We start from the raw sequence: 22,217 nt of genomic DNA on the forward strand, positions 1-22,217 counted from the left end.
GGGAATATAAGGCTAGATGGAAGGAAATAGAATTTGGATTAGTTGACTGTTTTCCTCTTCAGGCCTCAATAGCTGACAAAGGATTGATGGCCCAGTTGGAAAAATTTAATAATGCTTGGATAAATCTTACATTAAAAGTATGGCAGAAGGTGGTTAATTCATGTGGAATTAATAACATGCTAAAACTCTTTAGATGGTGTGCATATGATACCGAATTCCTTCCCAACAGAGGAGATAAAAGATTTGAGCTATGGATAAAGAAAGGTCTTACAACCTACCTCTCATTTATAGATAAAAGAGTATTACAAAGTTTCCAAATCCTGCAGGACAAACATGGCCTAGAACATAATGACTTTTTTAGGTACCTTCAAATACGAAATTATGTTAACCAGAGTTGTAGATATACAGACCCAACAGTAGAATTAGAATTTTTCAAGATTCTGAATTCGGCTTGCAGTTTAATACCTAGTAAATCAGTTTCTCGCCTATATAATGCACTCTCCCATGCTAAAAATGTAAATACACTGTATATTAAAGAGAAGTGGGAGAAAGAAGCGGGGTTGGTACTTTCAGAGGAGGCTTGGGGGAAAATCTGCAGCTTTCAATGGTCCTCGACTAATTCTTTGACTTGGAGAGAACATTGTTGGAAAAACATTATAAGATACTTCAAGACCCCATATCAGGAAAAATATAAAGATACAAATGTGATGTGTTGGAGAAGGTGCGGCTCCAAGGAGGCAAATTGTCCTAAATTAAGTCTATTTTGGGAAGGTATTCATAGAACATTAGTTAAGGTACTTAGGTCCCAGATACCTCTGAACTTTGAGACGCTCTACTTGGGGCATGTATTGTTCCTTGAACAGAAGGAAGATATAAAGTTGCTGCAGGCCCTCTTAGCGGCAAGTAAGAAATCAATCACTAGAAAATGGCTAAATCCAATACCACCTACATTAGAAGATTGGTACGAAATTATCTTGGAAATATTTAAAATGGAAAAGTTGACCTACTCCCTGAGAACTCAAAAAGAAACATTTTATCAAATCTGGAATAAATGGATTGAATATATAACCCCAATGCGAGCAGACTTTAGATGACTCTCCTAATGATTTATATTGCTCTTCTCATCAACACAGTAATATTGCTAACGTAAGCACCCCTAGTCTAAATGTTTGTTGTTTTTTTTTATGGAAAATAGAGAATTATCACAAGTAAAGGGAAAGATTTGGGAAAGGGATAAAAAAAAATGAAAAAATTAAGTAAATAAGTACATAGGGATTGGATAATTATGTCTGCGGGCAGGAACAAGCACGAACAAATTGGGATATAAACACCTACAATGGTTGGTATATAGGCTTGTATGCAACATTTTGGACCAGTGGAAATGGTCCAGAAGGGTTGTATGGAAACTATTATTACCATTTTTCTTAACAACTAATTTCATTACTTAGCCTAATAGGTTAGATTTACCACAGTACATAATTATCTATTTAAATGTTTATTTTGCTTTTATATCATCACAATGTGTACTTAAGAATGTATAAATAATTGTAGTTTTATACATATAAAAAAATGGAAAAGGTTATATGTGTGAAAAAAGTACATGATAATTGTGAACTCCTTATCCAAATAAAAATAAAATTAAAAAAAAAATAAAACAAACTATGTCAAAGGCTGTAGGAAGAACAGACTGACCTTGACACATTGTCACAAATTACTTTGTACTAGAGTACGTCTGAAAACATAATGAGGGGAATCAGAAAGGAATTTGGGGAAAGGAATTAGTTTTGGAAGGCTATAACAATTGAATGAAGATTCAGGGTAATTTAGTGGTGTTTAGTAATTTAGGGGTTAGTGAAAGCAAGCATTAAAACAATCAGTCTGATCGACCGTCAATTTGGAAACAAAGTCAAATCACTTTAACTAGTTTTTAATTAAGATCATAAGACATAGGAGCAGAATTAGGCTATTCAGCCCATCAAGTCTGCTCCAACATTACATCATGGCTGATTTATTATCCCTCTCAACCCCATTCTTCTGCCTTTTCTCAGTAACCTTTGATACTCTGACTAATCAAAAACTTTCAACCTCCACTTTAAATACACCCAGTGACTTACCTGTGACAATGAATTCCACAGATTCATCACCCTTTGGTCCTAGACTCCCCCATTATAGGAAACATCCTCTCCACATCTGCTCTATCTAGGCCTTTCAATATTCGATAGGTTTCAATGAGATCCGCCCCCCCCCCCCACCATTGTTCTAAACGCTGGCACGTACAGGCCCAAAGCCAAACATTCCACATACATTAACCCTTTCATTCTGAGAATCACTTTTGTGAATCTCCTCTGGACCCTCTCCATTGCCAGCACTTCTTTTCTTAGTGAAATCAAGCTTAAGAGAAATTTTTTAGAATAAGAATCACCAATGAGAACAAGGAAGAACCTTGCTAAGAGTGTTGTGAAAGTTTTCTACTAGAGCACTTTGAGTCACATCACTAAGTATATTCAGGGCTGAGACCAAAGTTTGAACCAGCAGGATATAGAGCATTATGGGTTACATAAAGAATGACGACTATGGCCGAAACCAAATCACTGATGAACTTACTGAGCAACTTGAGGGGCCAAAGTCTACTCCTGTTTCTATTCTTATGTTCCCATGGAATACTGAGCTAGCAACAGTCTGATTTCCTTTTGCAATCAATGAAATAACACATTTTCCTTAAAATTCAAAACAATTGTAAGGATAAGATATTACCTGTTTCATTTTGCCTGCAATAAATGGTGGCAGCTTGGCTCGAATTTGTTCCTCCTCTTTGCAGGACGCTGGAAAACCACTCAAGAAAGCAAGATTTTGCATTAGAATGGATCCAGGAGAGTCTTTATCTGTGGTCTAGACAAAACAGTTACTTGCTGTTAATTGTGTAGAGTTACAGTAAATCCTCACTGCTATTCATGCATTCACAATTCTCATGTAACTGGCAAAAACTGGCTTTTAATCGAAAAATAAGCTTAGCAAATTTAATTTTGTTATACAAAATAGGTGTAAATAACTTCCATCTCCCTAACGGAACTGTAAAATGCACTCAGTGCCCACTTTATTACGTACACCCGCTCTTAATGCAAATATCTAATCAGCCAATCATGTGGCAGCAACTTGATACCTAAAAGTATGCAGGCATAGTCAAGAGGTTCAGTTGCTCTTCAGTCCAATCATAATGAAGAAGAAATGTGATCTAAGTTACTCTGTGGAATAATAGTTGGTGCTGGATGGGGTGGTTTGAGTATCTTAGGAACTGCTGATCTCCTGGGATTTTCACACACAACAGTTTCTAGAGCAGGAGTTCCCAATCTGGGGTCCATGGACGCCTTGGTTAATGGTAGGGGTCCATGGCATAAAAAAAGGTTGGAAACCCCTACTCTAGAATTTACAAAAAATAGCGCTAAAAATAAAAATACACATCCAATGAGCAACGGTTCTGTGGATTAAAGCATGTTATTAATGAGAGGACAGGGCAGAATAGCCAGACAAGCTGATAGAACACAAGAAATAAGAGCAGGAGTAGGTCATCTGGCCCGTCGAGCCTCCTCCGCCATTCAATAAGATCATGGCTAATCCAGCCAAGGAAGGTGACAGTAACTCAAATAACCATGTGTTAGAACAGTGGTGTGCAGAATAGTGTATCTAAATGTACAACACATTGAATATCGAGTGGATAGGTGACTGGGATCCACTCCTGTACATAATAAAGTGACCTAGTGCAGCTGTAAAGAAACGGACTCAGATTCAGCACTCATCTACCCAAATGCCTTACCGCAGCATTATTTCAACTTTTAGTTTATTTATGTTTACACATGAGGGCAATACAGTTGTAGGCTGATAAGGTTATCAAAGATTTAACACTTCATATGATGATGAGTTCAGTCATTGTGGATAGTATGGAGGGCTGTCAGAGGTTACAGTGGGACATTGACAGGATGCAAAACCGGGCTGAGAAGTGGCAGATGGAGTTCAACCCAAATAAGTGTGAAGTGGTTCATTTTGATAGGTCAAATATGATGACAGAATATAGTATTGATAGTAAGACTCTTGGCAGTGTGAAGGATCAGAGGGATCTTGGGGTCCGAGTCCACTGGACACTCAAAGCTGCTGTGCAGGCCAACTCTGTGGTTAAGAAAGCACATGGTGCATTGGCCTTCATCAATCGTGGGATTGAGTTTAGGAGCTGAGAAGTAATGTTGCAGCTCTACAGAACCCTAATCAGACCCTACTTGGAGTACTGTGCTCAGTCCTGGTCGCCTCACTATAGGAAGGATGTGGAAACCACAAAAAGGGTGCAGAGGATATTTACAAGGATTTTGCCTGGATTGAGGAGCATACCTTATGAGAATAGGTTGAGTGAACCCAGCCTTTTTTCCTTGGAGCAACGGAGGTGACCTGGTAGAAGTGTATAAGATGACGAGGGTCATTGATCGTGTGGATAGTCAGAAGCTTTTTCCCAGGGCTGAAATGGCTAACAGGAGAGGGCAACAGTTTTAAGGTGCTTGGAAGTAGGTACATAGGAGATGTCAGGGGTAAGTTTTTTTTAAAAAAATACAGAGGTGAGTGCATGGAATGGGCTGCCAGTGACAGTGGTTGAGGCAGATATGATAGGGTCTTTTAAGAGACTCCTGGTGAGGTACATGGAGCTCAGAAAAATAGGGGGCAATGGGTAACCCAAGGTAATTTCTAAGATAAGGACATGTTCGGCACAGCTCTGTGGGCTGAAGGCTTTCTACGTTTCTCTTAATTTAATTTTATTTTTGGTGTATTTTACATTACTATCATTAGACCATAACTCAGGAGTGGAATTGGGCTACTCAATCAAGACTGCTTTATATTCTGACTGAACCCATTCTTCTGCCTTTTCCCCGTAAACCTTCACATCCTTACTAATCAAGAACCAATCAATCACAGTTTTAAATATACCCAATGACAGCCTCCACAGCCATCTGTGCCAATGAATTCCACAGATTCACCAAACTCTGGCTAAAGAAATTCCTCCTCATCTTTTATTCTGAGGCTGTGCCTTCTGGTCCTAAACTCTTCCACTATTGGAAATATCCTTGCCAGATCCACTCAAAGCAAATCACGGTCACTGTAAATTTATTATCAAAGTACTTTTGTGATTTACATCACCATATACAACCCTGAGATTTTTTTTTGTGGGCATACTCAATAAATCCAAGAACCATAATAGAATCAATGAAAGACTGCACACAACAGGGTGGACAAACAACCAACGTGCAAAAGACAAATTGCAAATACAAAACAGAAATAATAATAATAATAAATATTGACAACATGAGATGAAGACTCCTCAAAAATGAGTGCATAGGTTGTGGGAACATTTCAGTGAAGGGACAAGAGAAGTTGAATTAATTTATCTCCACTGGTTCAAGAGCCTAATAACTGAACCTGGTGATGTGAGTTCTAAGGCTCGAATACCTCCTTACTGATCGTAGCAAGAGGGAGAGCATGACCTGGGTCAGTACTCCATGTAGATGGTGAGGAAGGCTTTATTCATGATGAACTGGGCTGTATCCATTACTTTTTTGTGGTATTTTCAGTTCAAGGGCATTGGTGTTTCCACATCAGGCTGTGATGCAACCAGTCAGTATACTCTCCACCACACATCTGTAACAGGTTGTTAAAAGTATTTGATATCATACTGACATCGTTTTGGTAGATCTACCTCGGCCTTTCAATTTTCAGTAGGTTTCAATAAGATCCTTCCATTATTCTTCAAAACCCCATTAAGTACAGGCCCAGAGTCATTCAACGCTCCCCATACACTAACCCTTTTATCCCCACGATCGTTCTCATGAACATTCTCTGGATTCTCTTCAATGCCAGCACATCCTTTCGCAGATAAGAGGACCAAAACTGCTCACAATATAAGTCAGTGATTTTAAACTGATGATTCTGATCAGTTTATTACAAGATAATGATGTACAGTTTTATCCAAGAATTGTTTCAGCACTTCAAAATTAGAAACATAGAAAACCCTACAGCACAATACAGGCCCTTCGGCCCAAAGTTGTGCCGAACATGTGTCTACCTTAGAAATAACTAGGATTACCTATAGCCCTCTATTTTTCTAAGCTCCATGTACCTATCCAAAAGTCTCTTAAAAGACCCTATCGTATCCGCCTCCACCACTGCTGCCAGCAGCCCATTCCACGCATTCACCATTCTCTGCATAAAAAACTTACTTCTGACATCTCCCCTGCACCTTAAACCTGTGCCCTCTTGTGGCAGCCATTTCAACCCTGGGAAAAAGCCTCTGACTATCCACACGATCAATGCCTCTCATCATCTTATACACCTCTATCAGGTCACCTCTCATCCTCCATCACTCCAAGGAGAAAAGGCTGAGTTCACTCAACCTGTCTTCATAAGGCATGGTCCCCAATCCAGGCAACATCCTTGTAGATCTCCTCTGCACCCTTTCTATGGTTTCCACATCCTTCCTGTAATGAGGCGACCAGAACTGAGCACAGTACTCCAAGTGGGGTCTGACCAGGGTCCTGTATAGTTGTAACATTATCTCTCAGCTCCTAAATTCAATTGCACGTTTGATGAAGGCCAATACACCATGTGCCTTAACCACACAGCCAACCTGTGCAGCAGCTTTGAGTGTCCTATGTACTCGGACCCCAAGATCCCTCTGATTCTCCACACTGCCAAGAGTCTTACCATTAATACTATATTTTGCCATCATATTTGACCTTCCAATAGTTATCCATGCTCTTCTGGTGTACGCTTTGCAAAGATAGCACTGGCAAATTGCTTCTTCAAAATCTAACAAAATATGATAGGAGTCATAAGAAACTGCAAATGCTGGAATCAGGAACAAGACAATCTGCTGGAGGAACTCAGCGGGTTGAGCAGTGTCTGTGGGAGGAGAGGAATAAGTGAATAATTCCTTTCATTCTCAAGAGGCTGCTCATTTCATACGGTTCCTCCAGTGGGTTGTTGCATAAGGTTACAGGACCTCAATCACAATTCATTCACATCATATTCAGGTCCATGTAATCGGTTCAGATTCAGATTTATTTATCACATGCACATCAGAAGGTACAGTGAAATGTGTCAGCTGTGTTAACATGCCACACATTCTGGCATCAACATAGGATGTCCACAATACAATATTTAATTGTCCAATATTTAGCAAGGTTTCAAAACTATTAGAACAATACAATATTTCAAAGTAAACTTATTATCGAAGTACATTTCACCATAAACAATCCTGAGATTAATTTTCTTGTAGGCATACTCAATAAATTCATAACAGAAAAATAACTGTAATGGAATCAAAGAAAGACCACACCAAGTTGGGTGTTCAATCAGTGTACAAAAAACAAACTCTGCAAATGAAAGAAATAATAAGTAAATAAGCAATAAATAATAGAGAACATGAGATGAAGAGACCTTCAAAGTGAGTCCATAGGCTGTGGGAACATTTCAATGATGGAAGAAGTGAAGTTGAGTGAAATTATCCCTTTTGGCTCAAGAGGCTGATGATTGAAGGACAATAAATCAATACCACTCTTCCAAAGACTGCTGAACTAAATAAAAACAAAAGAGGCTTGCTTTTGGATATTTTATATTCACCTACCCACCTAACATAGGCGAGTTACCAGGTTTCACCATCTTGGTCCTCACCTGCTTGTACTGACCCGGGCTGAATGACCAAACTCTCCACCCTGAACAAACTAGGTGATGAGGCATAACAAACACTTGTATTTTCAGATGGCACACTGCTGAGAACCTGCTCTGGAATATGACACCAGTCCTGATGATGAGGCAGGGAGCAGTCTCCTGTCAAAACTGCAAAGACTTTGAAACAATATTTAAATGGTTGATACTTAGAAAAAAGTATTTTAAGTCGCTTAAAATAAATTTAATTTGAAGTTAAAAAACACACATTAAAGTTAAAAAAAATCTATTACTAATTTTCAGCACCTCACTACTCAAGTCAATAGGGACAGATTTCAGTTTAATGCTCTACTATTGGATTCTGCAAGAGCCCCAGCAAAGAAGACGAATTGTCACTGGTCATCGGTCACATCCTGAACTTACTGGAGGTGGCCGGGCACTGAGAGCACAGATTTTAAAGTCTGGTGTTGGATCCTGATGCTTTTGGAAGTTAAGAATGAACCATAAAACTTGTAGCTTACCATTGTTTTATTAAGCGTTATAAGAACAAAGGAAGCAAGGGGAGAAGTGTAGTGAGAGACATAGAAGGAAAGAGTAGAAGAAAAGAGCCTAAGGTTAAAAAAAAACAAAGGTGGCCTGGTCTTCTTATAACAGACCACAGATTCCATTGAAGTTCCAATTAAAGAACAGATTCAAGTTATGAGAAATTCACTACAGAAACCAAGAAGTTTCGGAAAAAATACAGAGGTATATGTAACCACTGGAAAACTCACTGAACAATCACGTATATAAAAATACAGCATAGGAAACAAACAACACAGAAGATAACAATTCTACAGTCCAATCCAACAAAGGGCAAAAGATACAGGGAAGTGGAGGGTCAGTGTGGAGAAAACACTCTCAGATACGTATATACAAAATGGTTATGATCTGAATTTCTCTGCCATTTAGAATGACAGAAATAGAATCAATGTCATTGACCAGAAAATCCTACAAAAGGTAGTAGATTCAGCCCAGTAGATCATGGGTAAAACCCTCCCAACCCCTGAGGACATCTACATGAAAACTGTTGTAGGAAAGCAGCATCCATCAGAAATCCCCAGCACCCAGGCCATGCTCTTGTCACATGGCTGCCATCAAGCAGAAGGTACAAGAGCCTCAGGACTCACACCACCATATTCAAAAACAGTTACTACCCCATGACAATCAGGTTCTTGAACAAAAGGGGATAACTACACTCACTTGCCCATCCATTGACGTGTTTCCATGACCAATGATCTCACTTTAAGGACGCCTTGGCTTGTTATTTCATGTTCTGGTTATTTATTTCTATTTATTTATATCTGCATTTGCACAGTTTGTTGTCTTCTGCACTCTGGTCGAGCTTTCATTGATCTATTTTATTTACTATTCTATAGATTTGTTGAGTATGCCCGCAGGAAAATGAATCTCAGTGTTGGATGTGGTGATATCTATATACAAACCCCGTTTCCAGAAAAGTTGGGATATTTTCCAAAATGCAATAAAAACAAAAATCTGTGATATGTTAATTCACGTGAACCTTTATTTAACTGACAAAAGTATAAAGAAAAGATTTTCAATAGTCTTACTGACCAACTTAATTGTATTTTGTAAACATACACAAATTTAGAATTTGATGGCTGCAACACAGTCAAAAAAATTGGGACAGAGGCATGTTTACCATTGTGTTACATCACCTTTCCTTTTAATAATACTTTTTAATTGTTTTGGAACTGAGGATGCTAATTGTAGTAGATTTGCAATTGGAAATTTTGTCCATTCTTGCTTGATATAAGACTTCAGCTGCTCAACAGTCCGTGGTCTCCATTGTCTGATTCTCCTCTTCATGATGCGCCATACATTTTCAATAGGAGATAGATCTGGACTGGCAGCAGGCCAGTCAAGCACACACACTGTGTCTACAAAGCCACGCTGTTGTAGCCCGTGCAGAATGTGGTCTGGCATTGTCCTGCTGAAATAAGCATGGACGTCCCGGGAAGAGACGTCGCCTTGATGGCAACATATGTCTCTCTAAAATCCTAATATACACCTCAGAGTCAATGGTACCTTCACATACATGCAACTCACCCATGCCGTGGGCACTGATGCACCCCCATACCATCACAGATGCTGGCTTTTGCACCTTTCGCTGATAACAATCTGGATGGTCATTTGGCATGGAGAACTCGATGCCTGTTTTTTCGGAAAGCTAGCTGAAATGTGGACTCATCTGACCACAGCACACAGTTCCACAGCCTTTCAGTCCATCTGAGATGAGCTCAGGCCCAGAGAACTCACCGGCGTTTCTGCATGGAGTTGATGTATGGCTTCCTCCTTGCGTAATACAGTTTCAAGTTGCATTTCTGGATGCAGCGACGGACTGTGTTGAGTGACAATGGTTTTCTGAAGTACTCCCGAGCCCAGGTGGCTACAATTGTCACAGTAGCATGACGGTTTCTTAGGCAGTGCCACCTGAGGGCTCGAAGATCACGCGCATTCAACAGTCGTTTCCGACCTTGCCCTTTACACACTGAAATGTCTCTGAATTCTCTGAATCTTTTCACAATATTATGTACTGTAGATATTGAAAGACCTAAATTCTCTGCAATCTTGCGTTGAGAAATGTTCCTTTTGAACTAACAATTCTCTCACGAATTTTGGCACAAAGGGGTGAGCCACGACCCATTCTTGCTTGCAAAGACTGAGCCTTTGACGGACACTACTTTTATACCCTGTCACGACACCTCACCTGCTACCAATTAGCCTGCTTAATGTGGAGTCTTCCAAACCGGTGTTACTTGAATATTCTGTGCACTTTTCAATCTTATTTTACCTCTGTCCCAACTTTTGTTGAGTGTGTTGCAGCCATCAAATTCTAAATTTGTGTATGTTTACAAAATACAATTAAGTTGGTTAGTAAAACTATTGAAAATCTTTTCTTTGTACTTGTGTCAGTTAAATAAAGGTTCACGTGAATTAACATATTACAGATTTTTGTTTTTATTGCATTTTGGAAAATATCCCAACTTTTCTGGAAATGGGGTTTGTACTTTAATAAAATTTACTTTGAATTGGAGTGAGACTTGAGAGAGATTAGTACATGGGCAGGGAAATAGATTGCTCAACTAACAGACAAGATTTAATGGGCCAATTGTCTTCCTCTGCAGTGTAGCAATCACACAGTTCTATGTGTCCTACTTTGATAACAGCTAGCCAGCCAAACGTCCAAAATTAGCTTGAATAATGCTACGTTTTACGACTAGGTCATACAAATAGCTTAAGCTTTCTAAGCAAGCACTGTAAGCGTGAACCTGCTTAAGTAAATGGAATAACAATACGGCATTGCTGCAAGAATTAGATATGAAAACAAACACATACCAGATAACCTCTCCACGCCAATTGTTTATCATTTTGGTTTTGTGTTGTTGAAAGGGCATCATCCACTAAAAGAAACATTGAATATTATACTCGTGCAGATTTGCCGATAATACATTTTGACTGCATAAAGCTTTATTTGCTTCTTAATACAACCATTCCATTACTTATTTGTTGGAGACACAGCATGCTAACAGGCTCTTCTGACCTAACGAGCCCTCTCCGCCCAATTACACATAGCCAATTAACTTATTAATCCATATATCTTTGGAATGTGGGAGCACCGGGAGAAATCCATGTGATCATAGGAAGGTGGTACCAACTCCTTACAGACGGCGGAGGGAAATTAACGCTGGTCAGTGGTACTGTAAAGCTTTACAGTACTGTGCCGAGATAAAACTATATGAATCATGACTGGACCTGATGTAGTACCTGTATTAAATGAGTTTTATGGCCCAATACAAGTTTCACAGATGAACTTAGAAGCTAGCAAGCCAAATTTTGTGTGAACCAAAAACAATTCAGATAAGTTAGTGTAGAAATTTAGTCATGGCTATCATGGAGATAATCATTCAAAGCAAGATCCCACAAAAGCCATAAACCAACTGACCAATCTTCTGCAGAGCTCTCCTTTGAACACTTCCACAAGATCTGATGTAATGGGCAAAACTACCATCCCATTCAAATGCATTCTGCTTCAACCACAGTGCATTCTACAATTTTAGAACTTTGAAAAAATTTCTCCCACACTGTCCAATATCTCAAAGATTAACTTTACACCATTTTCTCGATGATTTATAGCTTTAAAAAATAATAAAATGCCAACAATTTTAATCAACTTCCTACTTTACCAAATACACGGTTTAAAGTTGTGTTATAGTTACCTTCTTTTTGATTATCAAACATAACTACAGTAATATTGGATGATGGGCTTTTCAGCTTTGGTATTTGAAACAGATGCTTTACAGCACGGAAGTGAGGGAAGATTGAAGGCAACTCCTTGACTGTAATGTTTGCTGGTAAACTTGGATCCAAAACGATCATGGGTCCCTTTACACAGTGCGATAACAAACATTCCGGTTGCTTCTCACTGTAATAAACAAAACCGCATTTATTGTAGTCATATTAAAAACATTTACCAGACTCACTGCTTAGTGTCCTCAGCCATAAATAAATGTTTGTTGCTATAATCAGTTTTGGAGCAGGCAGCTTCAATTCAATTTCCAATCAACAGGGAGATTTGCTTGCTTCTCCCTCTAAAGAACTTGGTAAATCACAGACCTCCCAGTCAAGATATTCTTTGTAAAACTAAAGCATTCTCCACTCCAGGAGAGAAGTCTCCACTTCAAATCCATATGCACTAATCTATTTAGATCCTCACAGCTTAAAGTTTAAATTCAAATGAGAATATGGGAACTTTTGAGCAACACACACAATATGTTGAAAGCCAGCAGGTCAGGCAGCATCAATTGAGGGGAATAAACAGACAACATTTTGAGCAGCGATCACTAATCAGGACTGAAGAAGGGTCCTGACCAGAAACATCAACTCTTTATACCACTATAGATGCTGCCTCAACTGCAGGGTTCCTCCAGCATTTTATGTGTTGCTCTGGGTTTCCAGCATCTGCAGAATCTTTTATGTTTATGAAATGAGAACTTTTCTAGCTTTCAGCTAAACTAAGAGTAAAGCCTGCCTATCCTAAACCAATTGACTTTAGGCCCTGTTCATGCCATCTCAAAAGCTGCAAGCAACTAGTCACATAACTAGTCATTAGTAAACTACAGTATGTATTTACAAAACATTCTGAAAACAGCAAGGTTAAGAAGGACTTGATATCACTTAGCATCATTATGGCATTTGAAAATAAGCAAAACATCCTACAAAATATAACTACTTTTACAAATGACCTTCTGCTAGTATTATTGTGAAAAATATTCACAGTGACAAGGTATATAAAAAATGTCTCAGCTGCCTCCTGTCCTTACCTAAAATAATACAAACTAAGACAACAAAGTTTAACATTTTAAAATGTCTGTACAGTAAAATAGGTTCACGTACAAGTTACCTTTTCATAGTAGCTTCTGTGACATTTCCAAGACTTTCTCTAAAAGAAAGAAAATGGTGTTAATAGAATGAACAAAAGTAGGAACTACTGCATTCAGATCAGCACCGACCTGCCACACAAACCTAGATCTATGCAGAAACACCGACAGTGAAAATAATACATAAATTTGCAATAAAATGTCAAAAGGCATGTTTAAAAAGTTGAAGGAAAAATACACCTCAGCTTATGCTGGTCTTTCTTCATCTGCTCCCTTAATTCTTGTAGTTCCTTTAGCAAACCTGGATCTGTACCATTGACCCATGTATATACCACATCAATTGGCATTGGTAGACATAACCTAGTAATAACAAAAATGGTAATAAAATAGAATACTGTTAATTTCAGTCCAGTCTAAGGACAACCAGATTGCAGTGCAACTCCATTCAGTGCACAACAACATACTGGCAATTCAATTACTAAAATCACAATGACTACATTTAAAATAATGTCCGAGTTATTTAAAATGACATCTAAATTACAACTGAATTAAAAACAATCATATCTAAAATTAAAAGAAACAGTCGCAGCCCATTTAAGTATTGCACATATCCATGTTATAAAATACAATGATTAAATATAAAATAGCATCAAGAATTAAATCTCAGATTTTAAAAAAGAGCTCTGATATCAAAGGAAGGCTGTTGTCTCATTCAAATCCAAATATTGCACATGCCCATATATTGCACTTAAGAGATTGTTCATTATGACTATGGGGGGTGGGGGGGGGGGTGTTCAGTTGCACAAAAGCCATGGGGACAAAGCTGTTTTTCGGTCTGGATGTCTGTGCAGAGATATTTCTGCACCTCCTGGTAAGAGATTGAACAGGTGATTACTGGGAGGGAGGACAGGCAGGCTGAGCCCATCCTGATTTTGCAAGCCCACTGTAGATATCGCCAGCTGTAGATGGTTTCCCTATCTGATAGTTGTGTCTGAGTGATGTTTTGTGCAGTCCTGACCACTTGATGTGGTGCTTTTTTCGATCTTGTTGCAGCTAGTATACCATACTGTAATGTGGTAGTAGGTCAGTATGCTCTCAATCACACATCAATAAAAGTTTACCAGCAGCTTTTGGAGCAGATTTGCTGTCTTTAAACTCCTACGATTGTATAGGCACAGCTGAGCCTTCCCTACTATCATGGAAGTATTGGTGGTGGTCCAAGGAATCCCCCTGATGATGTTCACTCCTAAGAATTGAAAGCTGGAGACCCATACAGAGGTACAGCCTCACACTTCTCCTCTCCTCAAAGCAGCTAGAAAGTTGCTACATTACAGTAAAACTGACTTGATAAGCTCAATACTAATAAGCCCCAATCTCTTATTTGAAGCATTTCCACAAACTTGATTTAAGTTATTCCTTACTAAACCAGGTATTAAGTGTCAAATGTACAGTAAGGTTCCATGTTTCTTAACCACTCCTTCAAAAATTCCACATATACTTGTATGAAGTAATATTTATGGTACCACCCATCCACACAACCTTTAAATCTATCATGTTACCTTGAACATACTGACACATAAGTCAAAGCTACCACAAATTGAAATGGCTCAGTGGTAGCTAACCAACTCTAGCTTGAAGGCTGAGAGTAGAGTGCCATCCAGTTTCAGAGCAGAAGTTTTAGATTCCAGCACAGCATTCAAGAAGCCATCCACAATCAAAGGTGTTGAGTTACAAAATACTAAGCTCCATTCCAAAGGAAAAGAATCAGTGGCATTTTTGTGAAAAGCAAAGGGAATCTCTCAAATATCTTGCCCAATATTTATCTTTCAGATGGCCACAAGCTACGTTAGTGATGATACTACCACATTGCTTTTTCATGGAGATTTCCACATGCTAATTAGATCCTCTTTTCTTACAGTATTGCCTGCACTTCAAAATTACTTAATTGGCTCCATCCTTATTACCTGTAATGAATAAGGATATGGACATCCCACAAACAACAAAAAACACAATATTACAAATGATCTTCTGCTTCGTACTGAACCCAATCTTCAAATGAGCATAAATGTACCTTATAATTTTCCTCATGGAATCAACCTAAATTAATAAACACATTAAAATGCTTAAACACCTAAAATGAAATGATATTGGCCAACAAATGATTTCCACTGAAGCTTACAAGCAGGATTGGTTTCAAAAATCACATTGTGCAGCTGTGTCAAGAATGCACTCACTTAGGGTCACAAAGCATGGAAACTGACCCTTCAGCCCATCTAAACTGTGCCAAACTATTATTCTCCCTAGTCCAATTGACCTGCACCCGGAGCAGAACCCTCCATCCCTTTCCCTTCTGTTAAAATCCACTCAGCAGAAAACCATCGATACAAGTGGTTTAGGAATGGATCAGGATATTTACATAAACAAGTTGACTCTTCAATGATTAAACACTTTTGTTTTAAACACATATCTACACACAAGGAGCTTTTGCTTATATGCTAATTGATAGAGAGCAATTCGTTGGATAATGAGGTCTGAGTGCAAACTAGTTTGGCTGGTTTGGAGGTAAGAAACTATGTAAGCACAAATACACAAATTTTTTGTCTGCTTCTACCGATCATCCAACTGCTGCCTCCTAATTATACCTTTCCCCTCCCCCACTTAGTCTGATCAACCCATCAGCCCTCGCCCCTCCTCAGTCCATCAATCACCTTAGGCTCCTGTCTCATCACTCCCCTTTCCCCTTTTTATACTAGCCTTCTCTTGTTCTTGTCCTGATGCAGGATTGACAATTCTTTACTACCCGCTTCCCAGAGGTCCTCCAGCAGACAGGTTGCTGCTCCAGATTGCAGGATCTAGTGTCCAGTTCCTCTCCCAACCGTGCCCCCCCCCCCCCGTCAACACAGCTGGCTCCATCTGACCATCTCTCCTACTTGGTACACCTATCACTCCTGGCTCCTGAAAGACCTGTCCCCACTATTCTCTTTATTCTGGCTGCCTTCTCTCTCCGTTCTCAGTCCTGACAGTCTCAATCTAAAACACAAGGAATTCTGCAGATGCTGGAAATTCAAGCAACACATCTAAAATGTTGTCAATTCCTTCCCTCTCCCCCACTGTTCAACCTGCTGAATTCCTTCCTTAGTTACTGCTCATCACGCCTGCTGGCATATCAGACAGCAATAAAGGTCCTCCATCTCAGTACGTCTTTCCAGAAGACAACTTTGGTCTTCGTCTGGGCAACGTTCAGGGCTTCCTTCATCGTGCCAGTGGCTTCCTCTCTGTTTTCACTACTGTTAGCCATGCAAGTCCCAGGTGGAGACTCAGGAATACCGCTGTACTCAGATATAGACTTTTTATTGCTGTTTCTGTAACTAGTCTGGGTTGTTAGCCCTGAGCTGAACCCTTGAAACTGGAGGACTGGTGGACCACTCTTAGTCAGGCCTGTACCTTTTGACCTATTTGGCATATTTGGCATGGGTGACACAACCAAGAGCCAAAGCACAACGTCTCGACTTCGGCCAACATAACTCTCTGGGCCACTGAGGCACTTCAGCCTCAAAACCACGAGGACGTGGCCCTTTTGGAGCTGTAATTCCTACACAAATGCAACTATTTGTTTTAAAGGTTCAATTCATGTTCCATTAATATACTCACTTAGTTCCTTGAAGGTTGTTATAGCCGGGAGTGGTAGTGGGGACAAGGTCCCACTACCTATTAAACGCTCCCAGTGGTGTGCAACTCAATTAACTTCTGACAACCAAGTCCAGCTCTTGGCCTTCATGTGTGGCTTAGTTACCAAGCCTGGCAGAACCATTTCTACTGACGGAAGGGGCAAAGGTGGGTTACTAGTGCTTTAAAACCAGTCGCTTTGGTCAGATGGGGCTCATCAACTGTGGTTGGCAGCTCATCTAGAAGAAGAACTCTAATCTCAAACCTCCACCACCTTTCAGCCTCATCCAGTCATGGGGAAGGCTTCGGAAGTAAATCCCAAGAAAAAAGTCTGGAGCTGGAGTCCCTAAGGCAGTCCTACATTGAGCTCAATTCTGACTGGCAACTCTTCCAAAGCTGCTGGTGCCAAACTGTATCGGTCTCTGCCATTCCTTTCAGTTCATCAGATGTGTGGAGAGGGGGAGCTTGCTACATGAGCAACAGCTTGCTCTCCATATTTTATTACTCAGGCTTGTGTATCTAGACAGCTAGGATGCAACATACATGGTCGACACTAACCAACAGAGGCCTCATTCAATCAACAGATTCATATTCTCTCTTCTGTACACCCCACTCAATAAGCTGTGTTCTGACACAGATAACATGGTTTCTAAAAGACCACATTTTGTTATTAGAGTAAGTTGAGAGAATAAGGCGGGAGGAGAAGATGGTGGTGTGCCTGCGTGTGCGCAGCCCTCCGGTGAAAAATTATATCTTATCTGTTAAATAGGGGCTGTGGACAATTCTGATTTGACGGAGAATGGACGTGAAAGCACAGAGCAACATCTGGAGAAATTTCTGAAATGCCCGTTCGCTGCTGTCGTTACTGTGTGGTCCGGAATCTTTCGGAGGGTAGGCCTCAAAATCCCTGGCCTTGCCTGCTTTTGGCGACCGAGAAGGAGGTCAAATCATTGGACAGAGATGGCGCTCAGTACTCGGTGTCAGAGAGCTGATCAGAGCTCGAAGTTTTCGGATGGCTCAGAGTCAGATTGTGGTCGGCATGGCAGGGAGTTTTTCTTCCTTCTCCCGTCTGCGTGAGATGTGGGATATTTGAGAAACTTTGAACTTTACTGTGCTCATGGACTTCTTCATCAAATTATGGTATTGTGCACTGTTGTAACTATGTGTTATAATTAAGTGGTTTTGTCAGTTTCTTCAGTCTTGGTCTGTCCTGTGTTTTGTGATATCACACTGGAGGAAATGTATCATTTCGTAATGCATGCATTACTAAATGACAATAAAAGAGGACTACGTGTCTTCATAATGTAAACTGACAAGTCCCCTCAAGTGAGCAAACAATTAATGAAACTTGTAATAAGCCAATTAGCTAAAATAAACAAGAGATGTGGAACATGTTTACATATATCAGTACTCAGGAAGGGTAAGACAAAGGAACACATACCAATCCTCATAAAGGGATCAGAAGTGGAGAGAGTGAGCAGCTTCAAGTTCCTAGATGTCAAGTTTTCTGAGGACCTAACCTGGTCCCAACAAATCAATGCATTTATAAAGAAGGCAAGACAGCGACTATACTTCATTAGGAGCTTGAAGAGATTTGGTATGTCAACAAATATTCAAAAACTCCTATAGTTATACCGCGGAGAGCATTCTGACAGGTTGCTTCACTGTCTGGTATGGGCGGGGGGGGGGGGGGCTACTGCACAGGACCGAAAGCAGCTGCAGAGGGTTGTAAACTTAGTCGGCTGCATCTTGGGTACTGGCCTACAAAGTACCCAGGACATCTTCGGAAAGGCAGCGTTTATTATTAAGGACCTCCAGCACCAAGGGGTTGCCCTTTTCTCACTGTTACAATCAGGTAGGAGGTACAGAAGCCTGAACACAAGAACACACAAGATCACAAGAAATAGGAGCAGGAGTAGGCCATCCGGCCCATCGAGCCTGCCCCGCCATTCAATAAGATCATGGCTGATCTGTCTGTAAACTCAGCTCCATCTACCTGCCTTTTCCCCATAACCCTTAATTCCCTTACTATGTAAAAACCTATCTAACTGTTTCTTAAATATATTTAGTGAAGAAGTCTCAACTGCTTCCCTGGGCAGAGAATTCCACAGATTCACCACCCTCTGGGAAAAAGTTTCTCCCCATTTCTGTCCTAAATCTTCTCCCCTGAATCTTGAGGCAATGTCCCCTAGTTCTAGTCTCACCTACCAATGGAAACAACTTTCCTACTTCTATCTTATCTATCCTTTTCAAAATTTTGTATGTTTCTATAAGATCCCCTCTCATTCTCCTGAACTCCAGAGAGTATCCCCTCTCTGAAGGCACGCACTCAGCGATTCAGGAACAGCTTCTTCCCCTCTGCCATCCGATTCCTAAATAGACATTGAACCCTTGAACAATACCTCACTTTTTAAATATACATTATTTCTGTTTTTGTATGATTTTTAATCTATTCAAAGTATACTGTAATTTACTTATTATATTTTTTTCTTCTATATTATGTATTGCATTGAACTGCTGCTGCTAAGTTAACAAATTTCATGACATATGCCAGTGATAATAAATCTGATTCTGAGATATTAGTAGATGCACCACCCAGTGGACCAGAAAATCTAAGTTTGGCACAGAAGATTCAAGGATACAAGGTTATTAGTTTTGTTACATTACGGTCAAGTCAATCTGTATGAGGAGTATAGATAGGGTAAATGCACTGAGGTTGTGTGAGATTGGAACTACAAGTTGTGTGAAAGGTGATATGTTTAAGGGGAACCTGAGGGGGAGCGTCTTCATTCAGAAGGGAGTAAGAGCACGGAATGAACTACCAGAATTTGGATAATGACATGGATGGGACGTTATGGTCCAGGTTTAGGTCGATGGGACTGGGCAGATTAACATCTTGGCACGTACAGTGAAAAAAGGGCAACCCCTTGGTGCTGGAGGGAAGGGCCTGTCTCTGTTCTGTAGTGTTGTACGTCTCTGGCTCTAATGCTCTAAACCAGTAATCGAGAAGGGTTTGATTTTACTTTTACCTATTTTGAAATGATTTTCCTGCTACATTGTCACGATATGAATCAAACATGACATGATACTGATCCCGACTCCATTCCAAGAACACCTAGGGAAACAAAATTAAATTAAATTAAAAAATAAATGTAAATTGTTTGTTCATTAACACACACTTCCGAGCGCAGTTCAGTATCATTCGAATAACAGTCTTAGAGTACTAGAATTTAACTCTACTGGGTCCTTAGGGAAACTAATTAAATACTTTCTAACCTGTAATTGACTAATTTAGCTGTCAGTGTATATGGAACACCAAGTCTTTGTTGGAAGTATTTGGAAAGCAGTTTGAAGGTTGCCTAGTCTACATTTAGCCTCGGCAGTGCAGAAAAGACCACATCAACAGCATCAAATGGAGCAAATGCGGTTGGAATAAATGTCTACAACCTAATATTTTGAACATTGACTTTTTAATTTCAGTTAACCTTTACCCTCAGTTACCCACTCTCACCTCTGGTCCAATTTGTTCCCTTTCCCATAAACTCGTGTAACCCCCTGGCCAGCCTCAGGGTCGTTTGGCTCGCTGTCGTCTAGGGAAACAGCCCTCGGCCCCGCCAAACTGGGTAATAGTTTGTGTGGATGCTGCGTGATGTACCCCACCCTGCCCAAATAACAGACAATACACCAGATACGAGTAAATGATCTACAGTTTATAGATATTACTGGAACTATATAATAGAGAATAAAATATAAAATGAAAATCAAAGGCACCACACTTATCAAAGTTCAATCTCTTCATGCACAAACAGTTGGAGCTCAGGACCCTTCTTCTTCACCCTGCAACCCCTCGAACCACCTCGACCAGCCGTCTGGGACCAACAATGGTGGTCAACCAGACGCTCCACACGAGTCCGTCTCCTCTCCTCGCCGAACACCCCGCTCGGGGTCTGACCCCGTTAGCGGACTCACAGCACCTGGTCCATCCTGTCTCTCTCTCCCGCCTTCTGCCCCAAAACCCCGTGCATACAATATCATCAGATACACCAAAAACATAACAACTATCCCAAATGGTTCGTAACATCTTATCACAGCCTAACCCAAAACAAGCTGCTAGCGCAAGAACTTTCTCAGCGCTTAACAAAGAAGCATTCCCAGGTTTAACATAACAAAGAAGCCATTTTAATTAACCTACGCAGTAACATAAAAGATGAAACCCCCTTACACTCGCCCTCAGCATCATCCATCCAAATTATTGGCTCTTTCACCTCCTTGATCTAACTTCTAATGTAGCAGCTTTTGAATAGCCAAACTCCTATATAATAGTTTAGTTACCCACCTCTCCGAACTGGAAAGCAGACACAATCATGAGCACTATTCCTCCGAAGCAAAGGTAAAGGCCATATCGGTGAGACAGGCAGGTGTAAGTCTGCCTCTGAACCAACTTCAGCACTGAATTGAGGACCATGACCAATCCAGCATACTCATTACAAATAACCAGAAGTCCAACAGTCACAAATGCAGGGAGACCACAGGCCGCTTACTACAGAATGGAAAAGAGATTCAAGATGTTATCCACAGAAATGAATATTTTATACTGGCCACACAATGACGATGCACACCTTCTAAAGCAGGGGTTCTCAACCTTTTTTATGCCATGGACACCAGGTTGGGAACCCCTGCTGTAATATTAGCATATACCTACACAGTTATGAACACGAAAACATAATTACAACATAATGGGCTAGTCATTTAAAAGTGAGGTACAGTGAAATCACCTCGGAGGGTATCACAGAATTCTCCACCCTAAAGGGTGTGCAGGCCACATCATTAGATATGTTTAAGATGGAATAAATATTAGACAATAGATAAATATAGACAAGGTGGTGCATGGGAGTGAGAAAATTTCAACTGGTGTCACAACAGCAAGACCAAGTGATAGTGGACATCAGGAAGGGAAGTCAGGAGAACACGCACCAATCTTCACTGAGGGGTCAGCACAGAAAAGGAAGTGAGATTGGTATGGGCCAGCCGAGATCATATTGAATGGCTTGAGGGGCCTGGTGGCCACACCTATTTGCTAGTGTCCTTTGGTTCTATGTCTAAAATTGCTACTCGTCCATAGGTAGTTGCCATGCCAGTGCAGTGTCATTAATCATTTGCAGTTACAGATGAAAAACGCAGTTTCAAGAGATTCTGTAGGTGTTGGAACTCTTGAGCAACACAAAAAAAGCTGGAGGAACTCAGAAGGCAGCACCTGTGGAGGGAAATGAGCCGTCAACATTTCAGGCCAAGACCCATCATCAGGACTGGAAAGGAAGAGACAGAAGCCAGAATAAAAAGGTGGGGGAGGGAGAGGGACACAAGCTGGTAGGTAAAAAGCGAGTACAGATGAGAAGCGGAAGGTGGAAGTGC

The 22,217-nt window shown here is 40.3% G+C and overlaps 1 protein-coding gene across 2 annotated transcripts in view; it reads right to left on the minus strand.

Moving 5' to 3' along the window:
- gnptab (N-acetylglucosamine-1-phosphate transferase subunits alpha and beta) overlaps positions 1-22,217 on the minus strand; it is a 79,868-nt gene that overhangs the window by 51,999 nt on the left and 5,652 nt on the right. For both annotated transcript variants that reach the window (XM_063057643.1, XM_063057644.1), the window contains exons 2-8: positions 21,142-21,345; positions 19,835-19,920; positions 13,380-13,499; positions 13,163-13,201; positions 11,979-12,184; positions 11,098-11,162; positions 2,755-2,889 (exon numbers count right to left, since the gene is read on the minus strand). In XM_063057643.1, coding sequence (XP_062913713.1) covers positions 2,755-2,889; positions 11,098-11,162; positions 11,979-12,184; positions 13,163-13,201; positions 13,380-13,499; positions 19,835-19,920; positions 21,142-21,270 — 780 coding nt within the window. In that variant the 5' untranslated portion in view covers positions 21,271-21,345. The remainder of the gene's footprint in view (positions 1-2,754; positions 2,890-11,097; positions 11,163-11,978; positions 12,185-13,162; positions 13,202-13,379; positions 13,500-19,834; positions 19,921-21,141; positions 21,346-22,217) is intronic.

This window comes from Mobula hypostoma, chromosome 9, assembly GCF_963921235.1.
Source record: "Mobula hypostoma chromosome 9, sMobHyp1.1, whole genome shotgun sequence".
Taxonomy (NCBI): Eukaryota; Metazoa; Chordata; class Chondrichthyes; order Myliobatiformes; family Myliobatidae; genus Mobula; species Mobula hypostoma.